Below are 21,181 nucleotides of genomic sequence, written 5' to 3'. Positions count from 1 at the left end.
CACTGGGGGAAAAATGAGCAAAAAACATGATCAGAGACTGACTGACCCAGGAGACCAAATAAAGTCTGTCATGTATATTTAGGGCCCCAGAAGACAGGACACAGAGGATGGGGCAGAAAAAAAATTGGCCCATGTGTTTAAAATTTGATTAAAATTATAAGCCCACAATTAGAAGAAACTTAGCGACCCCCAACAGAAGACACATAAAGGCCACGCCATCAAGGTATCCACAGTCATATTAAAACTAGACACAGAAAGAAACACTTAAAAGCAGGCAGAGATATAAAAAGATTCTTTATAAACAGCTGAAAGATAAAGAATGCTGGAGATTTTTCAGAAAGCATACAAGACAAAAGAAAATGAAAAGATTTTTAAACAACTCATTTTTTAAAAATTGCTAACTGGAAATTCTGTACCCAGCGAAGTACCTTCCGTCTGGGGACAGAGACAAACCGACAATGATAATTCTGCGTTTTGAACGATAAAAGTGTGAGGGATTGATTTCTTTATGTATGTATGTATGTATGTATGTATGGCTGCGTTGGGTCTTTGTTGCTGTGCTCAGGCTTTCTCTAGTTGCAGCGAGCGGGGGCTACTCTCCGTCGCGGAGCGTGGGCTTCTCACTGCCATGGCTTCTCTTGTTGCGGAGCATGGGCTCTAGGCACGTGGGCTCAGTAGTTGTGGCACGTGGGCTCAGTAGCTGTGGCTCGTGGGCTTAGTTGCTCCACGGCATGTGGGATCTGCCTAAGCACTGCACCACCAGGGAAGCTCTTCCACTTTTAAAAAACCATTTCCATCTGTTTATTTTCAATCATTACCAGCCATTGCCCATTTTCTCTCTATCGAATACACCACAGAAGACATCACAAGACCTCATCAGTAGGCACCTCAAAGTGAGAGCTTATAGGGAACCCCACTATCAAAGAAGGGGCGTCCACACACTTACTAGTCCTTCACCCAGCAGCATCTGAACTGCTGAGGAAACGGAGACTCTCGTGCCGAGAGCCCATGCCTGCCAAGACAGAATCTGCACTTTAGCAAGACTCCAGGTGATGTGTGTGAAGGACCAAGCCTGGGAAGCGCTACTCTGGCCCCGGGGAGCTGCAGCTGGCATCTGCGGAAGCTGAGTCTCTCCATCTCTGCACTGAAACTTGATTCGAGCCTAGTTTCTGACTCCAGAAATCTGGGCTTTTCCCCCAACGAATCTCCCACTTCACACTCCCGATGACGGTCATTTCCCCTCGGCTTATAAATGTATTCAAAGTCTTCTCAAGGTAAAAACACAAAAACCATTTCCCCAAAATCAAAGCCCCTGACCCAGCCACTTGTCTCTCCTCTTTCCCACCCAGGTGGTCTTAGGAAGGAACTTCAACTTGTGGACAGAGTTGTGTGCATCTGTTGTACATTTCCTCCTGTACATTTACTATTCGAGTGGGACCTTTTAAGGCTGTCTTCTACTGACCCGTCATAGAATTCCAAAGTGGCGACCTGGCCCTCCGCCATCATAATAAAAAGAGCTACTATTTATCCAATGTCTGTTATGTTCAGACACTGTTTAAGTGCTTTACATGCATCTTTGATTTTTTACTTAAATTAGATGCTTTTGTAATTTCTATGATATTCCCCTAACTCCTTGTGTAGCTACCTGGCTAGTCCCTCTTTTGAGACAGGATAGGTCTTTAAATCATTCAAAAGAGCCTCCAGTCTCAGCCTCTTATAAATTTTCAAAACTCATCAATTCTCCTCAATAGAGTCTCATGGTATACTCCCCAGCAACACATAAAAATTCAGTGAAAATTGAGCCTCACTGTTTAAAAAAATGAAAAGAAAAAAAAGGCTGCATTCCATGGAGAACACGTTCCACCCAATGAATAATTTACTGAACGACCATAAAACGTCATTCAATCTTCTTGATATCCTCATTTTCCAGGACTGTGAAATTTGATTTAATGAGGACAGCTTCCTTTATAAGATGATGGTAAAGGGAATCTCGTAACGATTATAAAAATCTTCAGCATCCCTTGAAATGTTTCGATCCCATTACTCCCACCCTCACTAAGTGGAAAAGAAAACTTGGACCAAATCTGCACCTTGACCAAGGACCACAATCCAGACTATATCATTAATACTTTACTATAAAAATATAAGAGGTAAATGTTTATCCTTTGTAAAAAATAAAAGTTTGTTCATTACAGTGGTAAAAGCTAACGCCTTTGGGAAAATGTGCTCCGTGCTGCTCACCCCAGGCTCCGTCACTCTCCGCTAACCGCCCCATTTCACGGAGAAAAGTGAAGCGTTGAGAGGGACACTTCCACGAATCCCCTTTCACCCCCGCCTATACACCGGACGCTGGCCCGTGTGCTCTCATTCGCTACCTCGTCCTGCGACAAGGAGGCACGGTCCTTTACTCCCACGTCAAACCTTCCTCACATGGTGCAGTGGACGCCACTGCCGCTTCAGGTCACGTGCTTCTGCAGTTCTCCCCTCTCCTCCGGCATCACACACCCTCTCTCTTCAGGACAGTTCCCATCCGCTTAGACTACGGGATGGTTTCTTCACCCCAAACGTGATATAATGTGGGGTTACCCTGCTCAGCCCTTCACCCACAACCTTCCACAGCAATCCGTGCTCTCTGAAATGTTCTCATACCCCCTCCTCTCTCCGTCTCTCCCCACCACTCCTCTGGAACACATCAATCAGGCTTTCTCTGCAGCCACCCGCTAACTCTGCTCTTGTTAAGGTCGACCGTGACCTGTGCATCACGGTATCCAGTGACCAATTTTCAGACCTCCACAGTCCTGCAGATGCAACTGATCACCTCTTCCTTCTTGAAAAGCTGTTGCCATGTGTCCTTTAGAACTCCACCCTCGCATGGACCTTCTCCCATTTTAACAGCCCCCCCTAGTCCACCAGCAGGACTGATTTAGGACATAACCCATGAAGCTCTTGTCCTTCTACCGCTTCACCCAGCTCCATGACTTTAAATACCATCTATCCACCATGACATTTGTATGTCCAGCCTGATCTCTCAACTCCAGACCCATGTATCCATGTGCCCATGACACATCTCGAGTGGAGGTCTAATTTACGTCTCAGACACAGCATGCTCAACACCAAGCCTCTGGCCATCCTTTCTCCCCCCACCACCCCACAACCTGTGCCTCTCACATACCCCACATGTCGGTATCCGCTCAAGGTCATGCCAGCTCCCTCCCCCAGCTGTTCATGACAAAGACCCCGCCATTACCATCAACGCTTCATTCCCCCGATTCGTCCCATGCAACGTGTCATCAGATTCTGTCGGCTCTACCTCCAGAATATGTGCTGCCCACTTCTGCCCACCTCCACCACTGCCACCCTGGACTAACCCACCAACGTCTCTCTTCTGCTCAAGCACTCATCCTGTACAAGTAAGAAGAACCTGTGCTTCTTATGCACCAGTCACACACCTCAAGAGCCATCCTGGTGCTGCCCCGCCCCCGAAATATGAACAACTCCCCTAAAGGGAGGACTCAGGAGCCGTACTATAACTTTCTCAGGGAAAATATTCCAACAGAGCAAACCTTTTTAATAAAAATTGCGTCCCTCTTGTATACTGGACCTTAATTTAATGGACTCCGAACGATTCACTAGTTGACTTTTCAAAAGACTAGAGGTGACTGTATCATGAATCCCATGGTGTGGCACCCAAAGCCAGCTTTATTTTATTACGTTCTGGTATATCCCCAACCCCCAGGGAAGAAAAGACATGACTATGTTCAAAAAACAGCACCAAGGTCCATCTCCACTTGTCCCTTCACAACGATATTGTAATCAGGTCAGCTGTCGTTCTGGTACGCTAAAGCAAAAGACTTGTATTAAATTCTACGTGCTCGTCCTTCCCCCGGCATGCGAACATCTGGGGCAGATTACGTCCCTTTCCTGTTTAGCTCTCATCAGCTTCTTTCAGTACCTTTAACTCTTGTAGAGACATTCCCAGACAGGTGATGGCTCTGCCTGAGTTCCTGAAGCGATGCGTTTACTTAATACCCGAGATTTGAAGACATAACACTGGGTTGTGGAGCATCGGAGGCAGGACAAGTTTTGACAGCAAGAAGAGCAGTGTGATACATCTGACACCTTACTTTCGAGGTGTCTTTCCAGTCACGTTGGAACGTCCCACGGCCAAAGACACCCTGTAGTAAGTAGTAAGGAGCCGTGTTCTTCCTTCAATTCCTTGAAGTACCTTTAACTAACTATGACTCTGCATCATCAAAGCTTCCTTCTCATTTGAGAGTAAGCCTGTTCACACACAAATGGTTGGACCAACAATTTTACAAAAGAGATAGGCTCATTCATGGAGCAGGGGCAGACAGAGGCATCTGGGATGGAGGACAGGGGGAAAGAAACGTTAACTAGAAGGCACACCCGCTCGATTTTAGATCTTACTCCTCTGCCCCTGAACCATGTCATCTTGGGCCAATAAAACATTTTCTCCTTGTGCGCTGATTTCACTGCCCATAAAGTTCGCCTAGTAAAATTCAGACCTAACTTCTAAGAATTGCTATGAAATCAAATGGAGTAATATGGGAAACTATTTTGAAAATCAAAAAGCACAAAGAAATGAATCAATAATGCCATCTGTGGCAGAGTGAAAACCTCTTTTTTATTCCTAATTTCATCCTGACCAGGACTGGATAGATGAGAATCCAGGCTGATCGAATGACAAGCTCAGTATCAACAATGGATGCTTCCCTCACTGACTCACCCTGGACGCAGGTGAGGTCTCAGCTTTCCATGACCCTGAGTGCACATTTCATACGGCCAAGGTTGACATCTCAGCTGACATCCTACTAGGGTGGGGATATTATGAAGTCAAACACATCAGAATTAAAGATGGGAGGTGTTTCCTCAGCAAGAAGCCCATTCATAAACGAAGATGTATCAGGTGTCATCAAAACTAAGACAACAGGGGCCTTCTCTGATGGCACAGTGGTTAAGAATCCGCCTGCCAGTGCAGGGGACACAGGTTCGAGCCCTGGTCTGGGAAGATTCCACCTGCCGCGGAGCAACTAAGCCCGTGCGCCACAACTACTGAACCTGCGCTCTAGAGCTCGTGAGCCACACCTACTGAGCCTACGTTCTAGAGCCTGTGAGCCACAATTACTGAAGCCCATGCGCCTAGAGCCTGTGCTCCACAACGAGAGAAGCCACCGCAATGAGAAGCCCGCACACCGCAACAAACAGTAGCCCCCGCTCGCTGCAACTAGAGAAAGCCCACGCACAGCAACGAAGACCCAACACAGACAAAAATAAATAAATAAATAAATTCCTCTTTTAAAAAAAGAACGAAACTAAGACAACAACAGCTGTAACACACGTGACTATTTTATATGCCGTTAACAAGGAAAAAGGACATGTTCATTTATAATTCAAGATTACATCAGTTGTAAGAAAAATACATTTAAACATGGGAAAACATGCACTTTATGACCAGTATGAAAAATTGTAATAGCTTATCATGTTTCTTAAGGTTTTATAAAAGTAAGAGGAAGGGGCTAATGGCTAGTTAATAAACTAAAGCAATGAAGTACCATCTATCTATGTCTCTATCACGGAAAATAACATGTTTCATAAAAGGACACATGAGAAATCATCCCTTAGGATTCAGATCTAGGCTTGAGAGACATCCATAGCCTTGGGCTGTCATTTATCCCAAACATTAAAAGGTGAACAGAGTGTCCTAATACTCTGTACCAGAACTGCCTCTTTTTTCTGTAAGCTACATCAGGATCCCAAAGGGTTCTTGAGACAAGATGTTTATCTTAATTTGCCCCCAAAGATTCATACTGGAGACATTCCCAATGAATGCTGATGGTGACTTCTGTCAGAGGTCATACGTTATCCAAAAGCAGAAAACATATTCTGGAGTGAACCCCTATGATGAGTTAATAAATGTGAAAAATTAAAAAAAAAAGATTCCTGTTCTCATATACTTCACTATGTCATTTAAAAAAATAACATTGTTAACTCTGCCATCAGCCTGAAAAAGTAGCAAAAGTAGAACTGTATAGATAGTCATATGAGAAGTTAAAGAGATCAATACATGAGGAGGCCATGAATGGATTCTAGGTATGTTATTATTAACATGCCCCTGAAAATCTTTTCCACATAGCAGAACTTCATGACTAAAGTTACCAAGAAAATACTTTATGTCTAGAAATTGGTGCTGGTAATACAGGCTAAGAAATCATGACAGTCTGAATGGTTAGGTAGGTTGTGTGATATCATTATGACTGTGGTTCTTCTTCTTAGAGCAGGAGTTGGAACACACTTTCTGTAAAGGGCCAGACTTCCTGTAAAGTTTCCACTTTGTGGACCATATGATATATCACAACTGCCCAACTCTGCTGTTGTAACACAGAAGCAGCCATACATGATATATTAAAAAAAAAAAAACTGGTTTGGCCAAGTTCCAATAAAACTTTACTTACGAAAACTAGAGGCAGACCAGGTTTGCTGTGTGGGGTGTGGTTTGCAAGCTCATGCCTTAGAAGATAAAGCTCAGACCATCTTGCAAATATACACATTGGGCCAAAGATATCTAACAGTCTAGTTGTTTCTGTTGGAGCAGAATAAAACCTGGAGTCCTTCTGGGTCCGAACTCTTACCAAGGGAAAGCTTAGTTTCCTGACAATATGGAACTTGTACGCATTCTTAATACATAATGTGGTAACCAGGGGCATGGATGGGTCTGTCTCAATGAATGACTAGCCTTAAAAATACTGAAACAGGGACAAGTCCTTTCAGGATTCAGTCTGTTTAAGCATAATAGTCAGACATTTACTGCAAAATAAAACAGAAGCAAAAAAACGCAGAGAGAGATAAGAACAATCGAAGCAGCTAAAATTGCACATTAAGGCTTTGAGTTATTGGACTAGCGGGCTGAGGTCTCTCCACAAAGTCCCTCACATTAACTGGCCTCTGTTTTCCCCACCTTTCAAGTTCCAATTAACCTTTCTGCCAACAGCAGATCACAATTTGTACACACGAGTCCCATTTTAATAAACCGATGTGGTTCAGATGTCCTCACGGTTATTTCAGAGAGAACGGCAATTACAGAAGCCCACTATCACATCTGGAATTTCACGGAGAAAGGTTTCAATTATATCTCCCTTCTCAGGGATCAGATGTAAAACTATCAACACAGAGTCAGTGATATTAAGGGATAATGTGTTTACCAAGCGAACAGCAGGGCACATCTTGTTCCTCTAGATTCTACAGCAGCATATATATGTACAGTTTGTGTACAGAACAGAATACAAAATAAAGTAGGACTGCACTTTATAGAATGTAGGAGACACAGGGATGGCCTTATTGTCCTTGTCTTTGCACAGATTCATCAGTTTTGTTTATTGCTTGTTTGTTTCCATTTCTGATCAAACTTCTCTGTTCTATGTCTCAAGAGACCTGAATCCCTCCACAGCCTAGAATGAGCCCCACCGAGTCATGACCTGCGCTGGTATAATCACCTCCGTGTGTGTGTGTCTGCTTCTAACCAACAGAATGTGGCCAAGGTGAAGAACTGTCACTCCTGAGATTATGTTGTGTTATACAAAATTCCGTCTCAGCAGACTGGAAATCAGGATTCTGGCCTTAAAGAAGTACATAGCTGTTTTGTGACCTGCCAATGCAGGCGGCCACATGGGGAGGGACCACAGGCAACTTCTAGGAGCTAAGAGTGCACTCCAGCCAAGAGTCACCAAGGAAACAGGACCGCAGTCCTACAACTGCAAGGAAGTGAATTCTGCTGACAACTGCAATGAGCTTAGAAGCAGATTCTCCTACAGTCGAGCCCCCAGATGAGAATGCAGCCCAGCCAACACCTTGATTACAGACTTGACAGATGCTGGGCAGAGAATGCAGTTAAGCTGTGCCCCAAACTCCTGACCCAAAGAAACTGTGTGCTGTGTTCAGCCACTAAGTTTGGGGGTCATTTTTTATGCAGGAAGAGGTACGTAATATAAAGAAACATTCATGTGAATGGCAGGTAACCATGTTTCCTGGGAAAGTTTGGATTGGATCCCTAAAGAAGCCTGAAGATATTCTGGAAAACCTGCAGTGTAATATGTCAGCTCCCTTGAGGGAGGGCAGAAGCCATGATTTATGCTCCTCTGCGTCATCTCCAACGTCCAGAAAAGGACGAGATACAAAAAGACATAGGAGAGCTCTTCTATCCGATTTGACACTAAATCATTAGCTTAGCTGTGTGTGTCAGTAGCAGAGCAATTGGCTATGTAACTTCAAATACCTGCCAGTCCTATGTATTATCGGAAGCATTTTAAAGTTCACTCTACTACAAAATGCTTCCGAAGACTTCACTTATGGTAAAACCCTCAGCCCCCAGGTACTTCCGGCAACAGATGTCATTATGTAAGTTTGCAAATCGCCCATATTCCAGCCAGTCACAAAATGCTGAGTAGAAACTTTTGGAGCAAAATAAAACTGAGATTAGGAAGATCACGTATTGATTACATTGGCAGTTGAGAAACACTTCCATTCTAGCTTTCCAGAACAACACTAAACACTTTTCTAAAATAACCCTGTAACACAGTGAGCCCCTGTAACCGTCCAAGGGGAATCCAGCCACAGCAGCACATGGACATGGGGAGAGGGGTCAGAGATGGAGCTGAGAGGCAGTCTTGCCACCTGCAGTGGGTGAGCCATGTGACTTGATAATTTCCAGCTTCCCAGGCCTTCACGCTTCCACACACAGCTCTGTGGACTTACCGGGTGCCCTGCTTATCTCCATGCTTGTCGGGAAGGTCAGACGGTATCAGGACTGAGGATGTATTTCACGCACCTTAAGACTGATGGAGCTGGGGCTTCCTTGGTGGCTCAGTGGTTAAGAATCTGCCTGCCAATGCAGGGGACACAGGTTCGATCCCTGGTCCGGGAGGATCCCACATGCTGTGGAGCAACTAAGCCCGTGCGCCACAACTACTGAGCCCACGAGCCACAACTACTGAGCCCATGTGCCACAACTACTGAAGCCCACGCACCTAGAGCCCGTGCTTCACCACAAGAGGAGCCACGGCAGTGAGAAGCCCGTGCACCGCAACGAAGAGCAGCCCCCACGCGCCACAACTAGAGAAAGCCCACGCACAGCAACGAAGACCCAACACGGCCAAAAATAAATAAATTAATTTAAAAAAAACAAAAAACTGATGGCGCTGTTATGACCCCAGGCCCACAGGCATGTTTGCAGAACGGAATCTGTGCGCCCTCCAAGGTGAAACGCAGGCAACAGGACCACCTTGGCAGCTCCCGCACGGGGGCGGGACCAGACCACTGTGTCTGTTTGGAGAAGCTCGGAAGTGCCCTACCAGCCCCCCATTCCACTCAAAGAAGCCCTGCAGCGTCGTTTCCCTCTGATGCCGCACGGGCATGTCTTCTGGCATTCCCTCGCCACCACCCTCCACGGTGTTGCTTTGGTCCCCAGAGTGGACTCTTCCAACTCTCGTGCTCACGGCCCTTGCGGGCTGTCCGACCGCTCTTACTCTGAGCGGCCACCGTGCCGTCAGCCTGGCTGCTTCACGGCAGGTCCCTGGGTCCCTGGTTTGCCCTGGAAGAGACAGTGCAGCAAAGCAGCCCTCCCCCTCTTCAGCACAACTGATGATTTTAGACAGTGGTTGTCTGGGACAGCAACGCTCTATCATCTACCTGAGAGCACGGGGAAAGTAAGGCGCCTTGCATACGGGAAAACGTGGGCAAGCCTCAGCCCAGAGTATGGGCTGCCCAGAGGGTGAACAGCCAGGTGAAAATCTCTGAGAAACCCCACCACTAATAAAAGGGTGGCTTCCTCCAAAAGCATGAGAATCATCATGCCGAGAATCACCCACAGAAGAGCCATAATGTGAGGTGGGAGGAGGGCAACAGCTTGAACCCTTCTTCATTGGTGCTAAAAAAAAAAAAGTTTTACTGTCTGATTAACTAATAACGGAAGCAGTGGGTGGCTAGGTTTTAAGAAGTCTCGAGAATTTTTTTAAGGTGAATTTACACACACATGCACACACACACACACCTGAAGGAAAGTGAACTTCCCCAGCCCCAGAACATGATGCCCTCCCATGCCAAGGACCCACTGGCACGTGGTCAGCCTGCAGTTGCGTCCCGAGTGTCCGTGGCTGTGTACGGGGCCTCTTACCTCACAGAAGCTCTGGCACTGCTGCTTCCGCAGGTCCCAGGACACCTTGCAGGGCTCCAGGCACTAGGAGAGATGAACAGTGAAAACCAATCAGTAAACACGGGAAAGAAACAAAGCCCAAAAGGAAAGAACCCGCCTGTGCACACTCCTGACTTCTCAGGGCCTACTTTTCCTAGTGACCTTAGGAAATCCAATCAATCAGCAGCTCATCGTAACTGTGTGTATCATAGGAATCCGAGCCAAGGGCATCATGACCGAGCAGGGACAGAAAGACATACGCTTCCACACAATCGAGAAAGGAAAGCTGCAGAGTCTGGAGGCGACATGCAGGAGAAGCAGCTGTATTCAGTGTCAGGCTCAGCACTTTGGATGCTTATTTTTATTCAGTAAAAAATAGTTTCTAAAGGCTGTTGTTACAGATGAATTTTTTCCTCATCAACCTTAACGATAACTTGCTTTTAAACTGACAACAGAGGGCTATGTTTTGAATATTCTTCTGTAAGTGACTGCAGTATTGCATTAAATATATGTATAGGTATATATATATATATGTTTCTATATATCACACCCATTATTGTTAACTTATGTGTTTATCTCAGTGAATCCAGCAGCATTCCCATTTACGCAGTTTAATTACTCTATTAAAATGTATGGAGTAAACCTGAATATGAGACTCTGCCATAAGAGCTTCAGAATACCGTTTGAATACATATATATAATTTACACATATGATTTAATAAATCGAAGATAATAGCCGGGATCCACTGTTCAGTAACAACTGTAATAATAATATATTATTGAATGAACAAAGTATATATACATGTAAATGTAGGTTTTATACACATACTACTATATATAACGTATAATTATAACACTTAAAATATAGTACTATATGTACTATCTATATAATACATTGTAATAAATAAGACATAACAGCCAGGCCTCATGATTGAAATGAAAATCTTACATTCACATGAATGGATATTTGATTCTCCAAATTATATTCTAATGCAAATTTTAATTAGTACAAATTAATCATCCCGTAGAGTTAAATGACAGTTACCTAAATACTGGCACACCCTGGTTCCCATAAGCTCATGATTATTCTATGTATCTGACTTTCATTACTGATAAATTTTCCAGTTGATATCAAAATTCTCAGTTAAATTTCAGACATGTATAATGTAGAATTCAGAACATACACCTGTACTATATTTTCACTCTACTTTCTAGTAACCTCCCTGTTGTCAAATAAATACACAGTTTAAAGATGAACTGGAAGACTCTATGGTGAAATTTACTTTGCAAATGTCCATTGCTATTTTTTTCGATGAAAAAAGCATATATGAAAACAAGCTACTGACTGTATAAACTGTCACAGCACTGCTCTCAAAGTGCGATAAATGACCAGTAATATGAGCATCACCTTGGAGTTCATGGGAAAGGCACTAGGCGTACAGAGTCTAGCAAGTTCCCCTGAAAATCTTGGTGCTTACACTAAACTTTAAAAAGAACTGCCTTACTGTGGGAAACATTTCCCAATATATATGCGTATCAAACCATCACACTGTACACTTTAAACTTACACAACGTTATATGTGTCACTTATATCTCAATAAAGCTGGGGGGAAAAAAAGAACTGTAGAATTTGATGAAAACAGAGTCTGTAACGGCTCTTTCTTGGTTCATGTAAGTATCATTTAAGAATCAGTCTACTGCTTGTGAGAATATTCTAGATTTTATATCCTTTAATGTTGTATATGAACAATTCATTTTTAGTTATTTTAATCAAAAAAACTTGAGCTCGTCAATGATGCTTTTCCAAGACCTATATAAGCTTGTCCCAAGTCTGTTAGTGTTCCCCTCTTCCAAGCATGTTCTAAAACAAATGTACAATTTTTCACCAATATAACAATTCTAAAAGAATACCATTTTTCTAATAGCAGTGAAATAGTTTAAAACTTGTCTACCTTACATAGTTCAAGAGCTCCCTAAAGAGTGAGTTATGTTTCCTAAAGGTACATCCAGTGCCTTACCCCACAGAGTTATCCTTATTTGTTGCAAGACATTGGCTCCTAGCCTAAAAACTTTACTGGTCATTTAATAAATATGCTTAGACCTAACTCCTTCTCAAGACGACTTGATATGAATAAGTGGCACTCTTTAAAATACCTTGCAATTTTTTCATTTGAAGAAGTGGCCTACAATGGAGCAGGACCACACCACAAGACCTGGGGATTTTTCACGGACAGAGGCTTAGCTACTTACAAGTTAAGTATCTGTCATTTCACTTGGGAAACATCCAACAAGCATTTATTCCATATAAAAACTGTTCAGTGCAATGTGGCTAAAAATGTCTCAGAATAATTATGTGATTCTTGCTTTCTGTCATTGCTGAAAATGTAAATTATGAAAACAAGATATTACACGTATACAGTTGCATTTTCATAACTAGAGACATGCATGAGTGCATTAAAAAAGTCAGTCCTTTGTGATGTCCATGATTCCAAATAACCATATTCCTGACAACTTGTGGAATAAATGCCTTATAAAAACTAGATATCATTTACAAAAGTGGGCATACTTCTGAAATGCTAACAACAGCAATACATAATGCACTTGTCTTCCTGTTAATCCAGAATCTCCATCTGTCAAGTCTAGCATTGGTATATACCATTCATTTAAAGTTCTATTTTAATTGCATGCTTGCCTCATTTCTAGTCACCACTAATCAGGAGCAGCTAAAGATACGTCTCAAAACGCTACTAATGACAGCCAACATTTTCCTTTAGTAATCCTCTGTGAAAACTACCTGACAAGAACAGCCTAGATGTAAACATTTATGTAAATCTTGGCAGGATAAATTTTCCAAAGCTCTATTTCTTTACGGTGCTACTGGCCAGGTGAAATGATTCAACAAAAGCCAAAGAGGAAAAAAATGACGGCCATTTCTCTCACACTTTGAACAAGAAGAAAACACTTTCTATTACTCCAAGTAATAATAATAATAAAGTACTGCTAAAAAAAGGTAGTCGTAAAACTCGCTTCCATGTGTGAAGGGAGTAGAAGTAATACCACAAGCAAACAACTGCAACTCTTAAGGGCCGTGATCACATACTGCGTCAAACTACAAAAACAAACAAACAAACAAAAACAGTAATCAAAGTTAGTATTTTAGCAAGTGGTTTAGCCTTTCAAATTTCAGGCTGATCAACTGTTTGAAATCATTTCCTCCTAGGCTACTGCTTCAAGCCCAGTGAAGAAAAACTTCACATTTCAGAGAAACTTAAAAAAAAAACAACTCTGAGCCAGCTAATCACATTGATCATCATTTGGAATGTAGCTATCAATTTTTTTTTTACTTCATCTAGAAAGATGCATTCACAATATCACTTGCTCAGATGATAACTGTATATTAAATTTATATTTTTTAAACGTTCAGTAATAGAGATTGGTTCGAGATGGTGCAGTGAAAGGACAAGTACTCCCTCCCTCTTGCAAGAGCAACAGAAACACAATTAACTGCTGAATAATCATCGACAGGAAGACACTGGAACTCACCAAAAAAGATACCCCACATCCAAAGATAAAGGAGAAGCCGCAATGGGACAGGAGGATGGGCGCAATCACGATAAAATCAAATCTCGTAACCACTGGGGGGGGTGACTCACAAACTGGAGAATAATTATACCACAGAAGTCCACCACCCGAATGAAGTTCTAAGCTACATGTCAGGCTTCCCAACCAGGGGGTCAGGAAATGGGAGGAGGAATTCCCAGAGAATCAGACTTTGAAGCCCACTGGGATTTGATTGCAGGACTTTGAAAGGTCTGGGGGAAACAAAGACACTCTCGGAGGGCACACACAAAGTAGTGTGCACATCGGGACCCAGGGGAAGGAGCAGTGACCCCACAGGAGACTGAACCAGACCTACCTGCTAGTGTTGGAGGGTCTCCTGCAGAGGCGGGGGAGTGGCTGTGGCTCACTGTGGGGACAAGGACACCGGCAGCAGAAGTTCTGGGAAGTACTCCTTGGCGTGAGCCCTCCTAGAGTCCTCCATTAGCCCCACCAAAGAGCCCAGGTAGGCTCCAGTGTTGGGTCGCCTCAGGCCAAACAACCAACAGGGAGGGAACCCAGCCCCACTGATCAGCAGACAAGCAAGAGGATTAAAGTTTTACTGAGCTCTGCCCACCAGAGCAACAGCCAGCTCTACCCACCACCAGTCCCTCCCAGCAGGAAACTTGTGCAAGCCTCTTAGATAGCCTCATCCACCAGAGGGCAGACAGCAGAAGCAAGAAGAATGATAATCCTGCAGCCTGTGGAACAAAAGCCACGTTCACGGAAAGATAGACAAGATGAAAAGGCAGAGGGCTGTGTACCAGATGAAGGAACAAGATAAAACCCCAGAAAAACAACTAAATGAAGTGGAGATAGGCAACCTTCCAGAAAAAGAATTCAGAATAATGATAGTGAAGATGATCCAGGACCTCGGGAAAATAATGGAGGCAAAGATCGAGAAGATGCAAGAAATGTTTCACAAAGACCTAGGAGAATTAAAGAACAAACAAACAGATGAACAATACAATAACTGAAATGAAAACTACACTAGAAGGAATCAATAGCAGAATAACTGAGGCAGAAGAACGGATAAGTGACCTGGAAGACAGAATGGTGGAATTCACTGCCGTGGAACAGAATAAAGAAAGAAGAATGAAAAGAAATGAAGACAGCCTAAGAGACCTCTGGGACAACATTAAACACAACAACATTCGCATTATAGGGGTCCCAGAAGAAGAAGAGAGAGAGAAAGGACCCAAGAAAATATTTGAAGAGATTATAGACAAAAACTTCCCTAACATGGGAAATGAAATAGCCACCCAAGTCCAGAAAGTGCAGAGAGTCCCAGGCAGGATAAACCCAAGGAGAAACACACCGAGACACATAGTAATCAAATTGACAGAAATTAAAGACAAAGAAAAATTATTGAAAGCAACAAGGGAGAAACAACAAATAACATACAAGGGAACTCCCATAAGGTTAAGAGCTGATTTCTCAGCAGAAACTCTACAAGCCAGAAGAGACTGACACGATATATTTAAAGTGATGAAAGGGAAGAACCTACAAACAAGATTACTCTACCAGGCAAGGATCTCATTCAGATTCAACAGAGAAATCAAGAACTCTACACACAAGGAAAAGCTAAGAGAATTCAGCACCACCAAACAAGCTCTACAACAAATGCTACAGAAACTCCTCTAAGTAGGAAACACAAGACAAGAAAAGGACCTACAAAAACAAACCCCAAACAATTAACAAAATGGTAATAGGAAGATACATATCGATAATTACCTTAAATGTGAATGGTTTAAATGCTCCAACCAAAAGACACAGGCTCACTGAATGGATACAAAAACAAGACCCATATATATGCTGTCTACAAGAGACCCGCTTCAGACCTACGGACACATACAGACTGAAAGTGAGGGGACGGAAAAAGATATTCCATGCAAATGGAAATCAAAAGAAACCTGGAGTAGCAATACTCACATCAGATAAAATAAACTTTAAAGAATGTTACAAGAGACAAGAAAGGATACTACATAATGATCAAGGGATCAATCCAAGAAGAAGATATAACAATTATAAATATATATGCACCCAACACAGCAGCACCTCAATACATAAGGCAAATGCTAACAGCTATAAAAGAGGAAACTGGTCTTCCCTGGTGGTGCAGTGGTTGAGAGACCGCCTGCCGATGCAGGGGACACGGGTTCATGCCCCGGTCCGGGAGGATCCCACATGCCGTGGAGCGGCTGGGCCCGTGAGCCATGGCTGCTGAGCCTGTGCATCCAGAGCCTGTGCTCCGCAACGGGAGAGGCCACAACAGTGAGAGGCCCGCAAGCCACCCCCCAAAAAAAGAGGAAACTGACAGTAAAACAATAATAGTGGAGGACTTTAACACCTCACTTGTTAAACGGACAGAGCATCCAGACAGAAAATTAATAAGGAAACACAAGCTTTAAATGACACAATAGACAAGATAGATTTAATTGATATTTATAGGACATTCCGTCCAAAAACAGCAGATTACACTATTGTGTCAAGTGAACACGGAACATTCTCCAGGATAGATCACATCTTTGGTCACTAATCAAGCCTTGGTAAATTTAAGAAAACTGAAATTGTATCAAGCTTTTTTTCCAACCACAATGCTGTGAGATTAGAAATAAGTTACACGGGAAAAAATGTAAAAAACACAAACACATGGAGGCTAAACAATACATTACTAAATAACCAAGAGATCAATGAAGAAATCAAAGTAGAAATCAAAAAATACCTAGAGACAAATGACAATGAAAACACAACGACCCAAAACCTATGGTGCAGGTTTTGCACCTGCAAAAGCAATTCTAAGAGGGAAGTTCATAGCAATACAATCCTACCTCAAAAAACAACAAAAATCTCAAAAAAACAATCTAACTTTACCCCTAGGGAGCTAGAGGAAGAAGAACAAACAAAACCCGAAGTTAATAGAAGGAAAGGAATCATAAAGATCAGAGCAGAAGTAAATGAAATAGAAACAAAGAAAACAACAGCAAAGGTCAATAAAACTAAAAGCTGGTTCTTTGAGAAGATAAACAAAACTGATAAACCTTTATCCAGACTCATCAAAGAGGGAGAGGACACAAGTAATATTAGAAATGAAAAAGGAGAAGTTACAACAGACACCGCAGAAATACAAAGCATCACAAGAGACTAACAAAAGCAACTCTGCCAATAAAATGGACAACCTGGAAGAAATGGACAAATTCTTAGAAAGGTATAACCTTCCAAGACTGAACCAGGAAGAAATAGAAAACATGAACAGACAAATCATAAGTAATGAAATTGAAACTGTGATTAAAAATCTTCCAACAAACAAAAGTCCAGGACCAGATGGCTTCACAGGTGAATTCTATCAAACATTTAGAGAAGACATAACACTTCTCAAACTCTTCCAAAAATCTGCAGAGGAAGGAACACTCCCAAACTCATTCTATGAGACCTGATGCCAAAACCAGACAAAGAAACTATAAAAAAAGAAAATTAGAGATTAATATCACTGATGAATATAGATGCAAAAATCCTCAACAAAATACTAGCAAACAGAATCCAACAACACATTAAAAGGATCATACACCACGATCAAATGGGATTTATCCCAGGGATGCAAGGATTCTTCAATATATGCAAATCAATCAATGTGATACGCCATATTAACAAAGTGAAGAATAAAAACCATATGATCATCTCAATAGATGCAGAAAAAGCTTTTCACAAAATTCAACACCCATTTATGACAAAACCTTTCCAGAAAGTGGGCATAGAGGGAACCTACCTCAACATAATAAAGGCCATATATGACAAACCGACAGCAAACATAATTCTCAATGGTGAAAAACTGAAAGCATTTCCTCTAAGATCAGGAAGAAGACAGGGATGTCCACTCTCACCACTATTATTCAACATAGCATTGGAAGTCCTAGCCACGGCAATCAGAGAAGAAAAAGAAATAAAAGGAATACGAATTGGAAAAGAAGAAGTAAAACTGCCACTGTTTGCAGATGACATGATACTATACATAGAGAATCCTAAAGATGCCACCAGAAAACTACTAGAGCTAATCAATTTGGTTTGAATTTGGTAAAGTTGCAGGATACAAAATTAATGCACAGTGATCTCTTGCATTCCTATACACTAACAACAAAAGATCAGAAAGAGAAATTAAGGAAACAATCCCATTCACCACTGCAACAAAAAGAATAAAATACCTAGGAATAAACCTACCTAAGGAGGTAAAAGACCTGTACTCAGAAAACTTTAAGACACTGATGAAAGAAATCAAAGATGACACAAACAGATGGAGAGATATACTATGTTTTTGGACTGGAAGAATCAATATTGGGAAAATGACGATACTACCCAAAGCAATCTAGAGATTCCAGGCAATCCCTATAAAATTACCAATGGCATTTTTTACAGAACTAGAACAAAAAATCTTAAAATTTGTATGGAGACACAAAAGACCCTGAATAGCCAAAGCAATCTTGAGGGAAAATAATGGAGCTGGAGGAATCACACTCCCTGACTTCAGAATATACTACAAAGCTACAGTAATCAAGAGAGTATGGTACTGGCACAAAAACAGAAATACAGATCAATGGAACAGGACATAAAGCCCAGAGATAAACCCATGCATTTATAGTCAACTAATCTATGACAAAGGAGGCAAGGATATACAATGGAGAAAAGACAGCCTCTTCAATAAGCAGTGCTGGGAACACTGGACAGCTACATGTAAAAGAATGAAATTAGAACACTCCCTAACACCATACACAAAAATAAACTCACAATGGATTAAAGACCTAAATGTAAGACCAGACACTATAAAACTCTTAGAGGAAAACATAGGAAGAACACTCTTTGACATAAATCACAGCAAGATCTTTTTTGACCCACTTCCTAAGGTAATGGAAATAAAAACAAAATAAACAGTGGGACCTAATGAAACTTCAAACCTTTTGCACAGCAAAGGAAACTATAAACAAGATGAAAAGACAACCTTCAGGATGGGAGAAAATATTTACAAGCAAATCAACAGAAAAAGGATTAATCTCCAAAAAATATATAAACAGCTCATGCAGCTCAGTATTAAAAAAACCAACAACCCAATCAAAAAATGGGCAGAAGACTTAAATAAACATTTCTCCAAAGAAGACATACAGATGGCCAAGAAGTACATGAAAAGCTGCTCAACATCACTAATTATTAGAGAAACACAAATCAAAACTACAATGAGGTATCACCTCACACCGGTTAGCATGGGCATCATCAGAAAAGCTACAAACAACAAATGCTGGAGGGGGTGTGGAGAAAAGGGAACCTCTTGCACTGTTGGTGGGAATTTAACTGATACAGCCACTATGGAGAACAGTATGGAGGTTCCTTAAAAAACTAAAAATAGAATTACCACATGACCCAACAATCCCACTACTGGGCATATACCTGGAGAAAACCATAATTCAAAAAGACACATGCGCCCCAATGTTCACTGCAGCACTATTTACAATAGCCAGGTCGTGGAAGCAACCTAAATGCCCATCGACAGATGAACGTATAAAGAAGATGTGGTACATATACACAATGGAATATTACTCAGCCATAAAAAGGAACGAAATTGGGTCATTTGTAGAGACATGGATGGACCTAGAGACTGTCGTACAGAGTGAAATAAGTCAGAAAGAGGAAAACAAATATCATATATTAATGTATATATGTGGAATCTAGAAAAATGGTACCGATGAACTGGCTTGCAAGGCAGAAATAGAGACACAGATGTAGAGAACAAATGTATGGACACCAAGGCGGGAAAGCGGCGGGGGTTGTTGTTGTTGGTGGAATGCATTGGGAGATTGGGATTGACATGTATACACTAATACATATAAAATAGATAACTAATAAGAACCAGCTGTATAAGAAAAATAAATTCAAAAAAAAATTAGAGATAAATCTGATTAAAAAATGTCAAGACCTATATGCTGAAAACCCAAAATACTTCTAGGTGAACTTAAAAAATAAATAAATAAAAAATAAAATGTACCGTAATATAAAACATGTTCATACAATATTCCACTCATGGCATAGTGAGCAATGAGACTTTGTGACATTTACTACGTTTACTACAATATTCTTATCATTTGGTTGCAGCTCAATAAACACCTGCTGAATAAATTTACTGATAAATTGAAATGTTTTCATAACCAGTACTTAGTACTGGGATACCCAAGTACTTCCAGAGACGAAGCAAATAATGAGGAAGAGTGAAGGGGGTAAATTTTGGATAACTGGGGTGACAAAAAGAATGGGAAACTGGAGAGGTCAGCCTATATCCAGGGAACACCTGCTCTTTACTGCCTTCTGGTTGTCTTCCAGAATTGCCTGACACTCAAACTTTACAGAGAAGCCAATGATGTGGAATTTATATAAACTCTTACAACTTTTAAATATATTGTACAACACTGTACAGGTCTTTTTTTATTGTAATTAATTTATATCATAATATACTAGACGGAATCCCCTGGTGGTCCAGTGGTTAGGACTCCATGCCTCCACTGCAGGGAGCCCAGGCTTGATCCTGTAAGCCGCATGGCGTGGCTAAAAAAAAAAAAAAAAGGTAAATTTTTTAAATTGCTCTAAGTAAGTGGTTCTGAAATGGGAGTGATTTTGTATTCCCAGGGGACATTTGGCAATGTGTGGAATCATTTCGTTATGATTAAGGGGAGAGGTACTGGCTTCTTGGGGGTGAGGCCAGGGATGCTGCTTCAACGTCCTCCAGGGGCCAGACAGCACTCACATGATTAAAAATTATCTGACTCCAGATGTTAACAGTGCCAAGGTTGAGAATTTTTGAACAACATGCAAAGGAACCACAGTAACAGAGCTGGTCCTGAGAAACAACTTCCCCAGGATGGAGGAGTAAATGCTCCTCAGGACCATGACCTGCAATCATGGAACAATTCTATACATTTTGGCCACATCCATCCTTCTAAAACACCGTTTTGAAATGTGAGGTCACTGATACAATTAGCCAATAATTATCGAATTTAACCTAAAGTACATGGTTTTACATTCAAAACGTCTGGTCAGGCAGCAAATCCTGTCCAACCAACTCCTTCAACCTCCTGTGAATTGCTTCCAGCGAAGCTGGTTGCTTTTCTGTTCCCCCAAAACAAGATCCTTTCTAATTCCACTCTGTTATGATATGTCTTCCTTACAGACAAGCTATTCCGTCCTTCTCCACTCAGCTCAGTAGCTCCTTCAAACCATCTATTTTTGGCCACTGCTGTCCCCACAGCGCACACTGATTTGCCCTCTCTGCAACCATGTAGCATTTAGAGTTCCCCCCAAGAATTCTCACATTTCCGACTGATTTGTGGAGCCTATGACTTGTAT

General features: G+C 41.8%; 1 protein-coding gene across 1 annotated transcript in view; it reads right to left on the bottom strand.

Moving 5' to 3' along the window:
* The window catches only part of ANOS1 (anosmin 1), a 190,515-nt gene that overhangs the window by 70,434 nt on the left and 98,900 nt on the right, over positions 1–21,181 (bottom strand). The window contains exon 3 of the mRNA XM_029240257.1: positions 10,187–10,249. Coding sequence (XP_029096090.1) covers positions 10,187–10,249 — 63 coding nt within the window. The remainder of the gene's footprint in view (positions 1–10,186; positions 10,250–21,181) is intronic.

Source organism: Monodon monoceros, unplaced genomic scaffold, assembly GCF_005190385.1.
Source record: "Monodon monoceros isolate NGI ecotype Baffin Bay Population unplaced genomic scaffold, NGI_Narwhal_1 Super_Scaffold_22, whole genome shotgun sequence".
NCBI lineage: Eukaryota > Metazoa > Chordata > Mammalia > Artiodactyla > Monodontidae > Monodon > Monodon monoceros.
The sequence above is the reverse complement of the archived record's forward strand: the minus strand, read 5'-3'. Positions and strand labels throughout refer to the sequence as shown.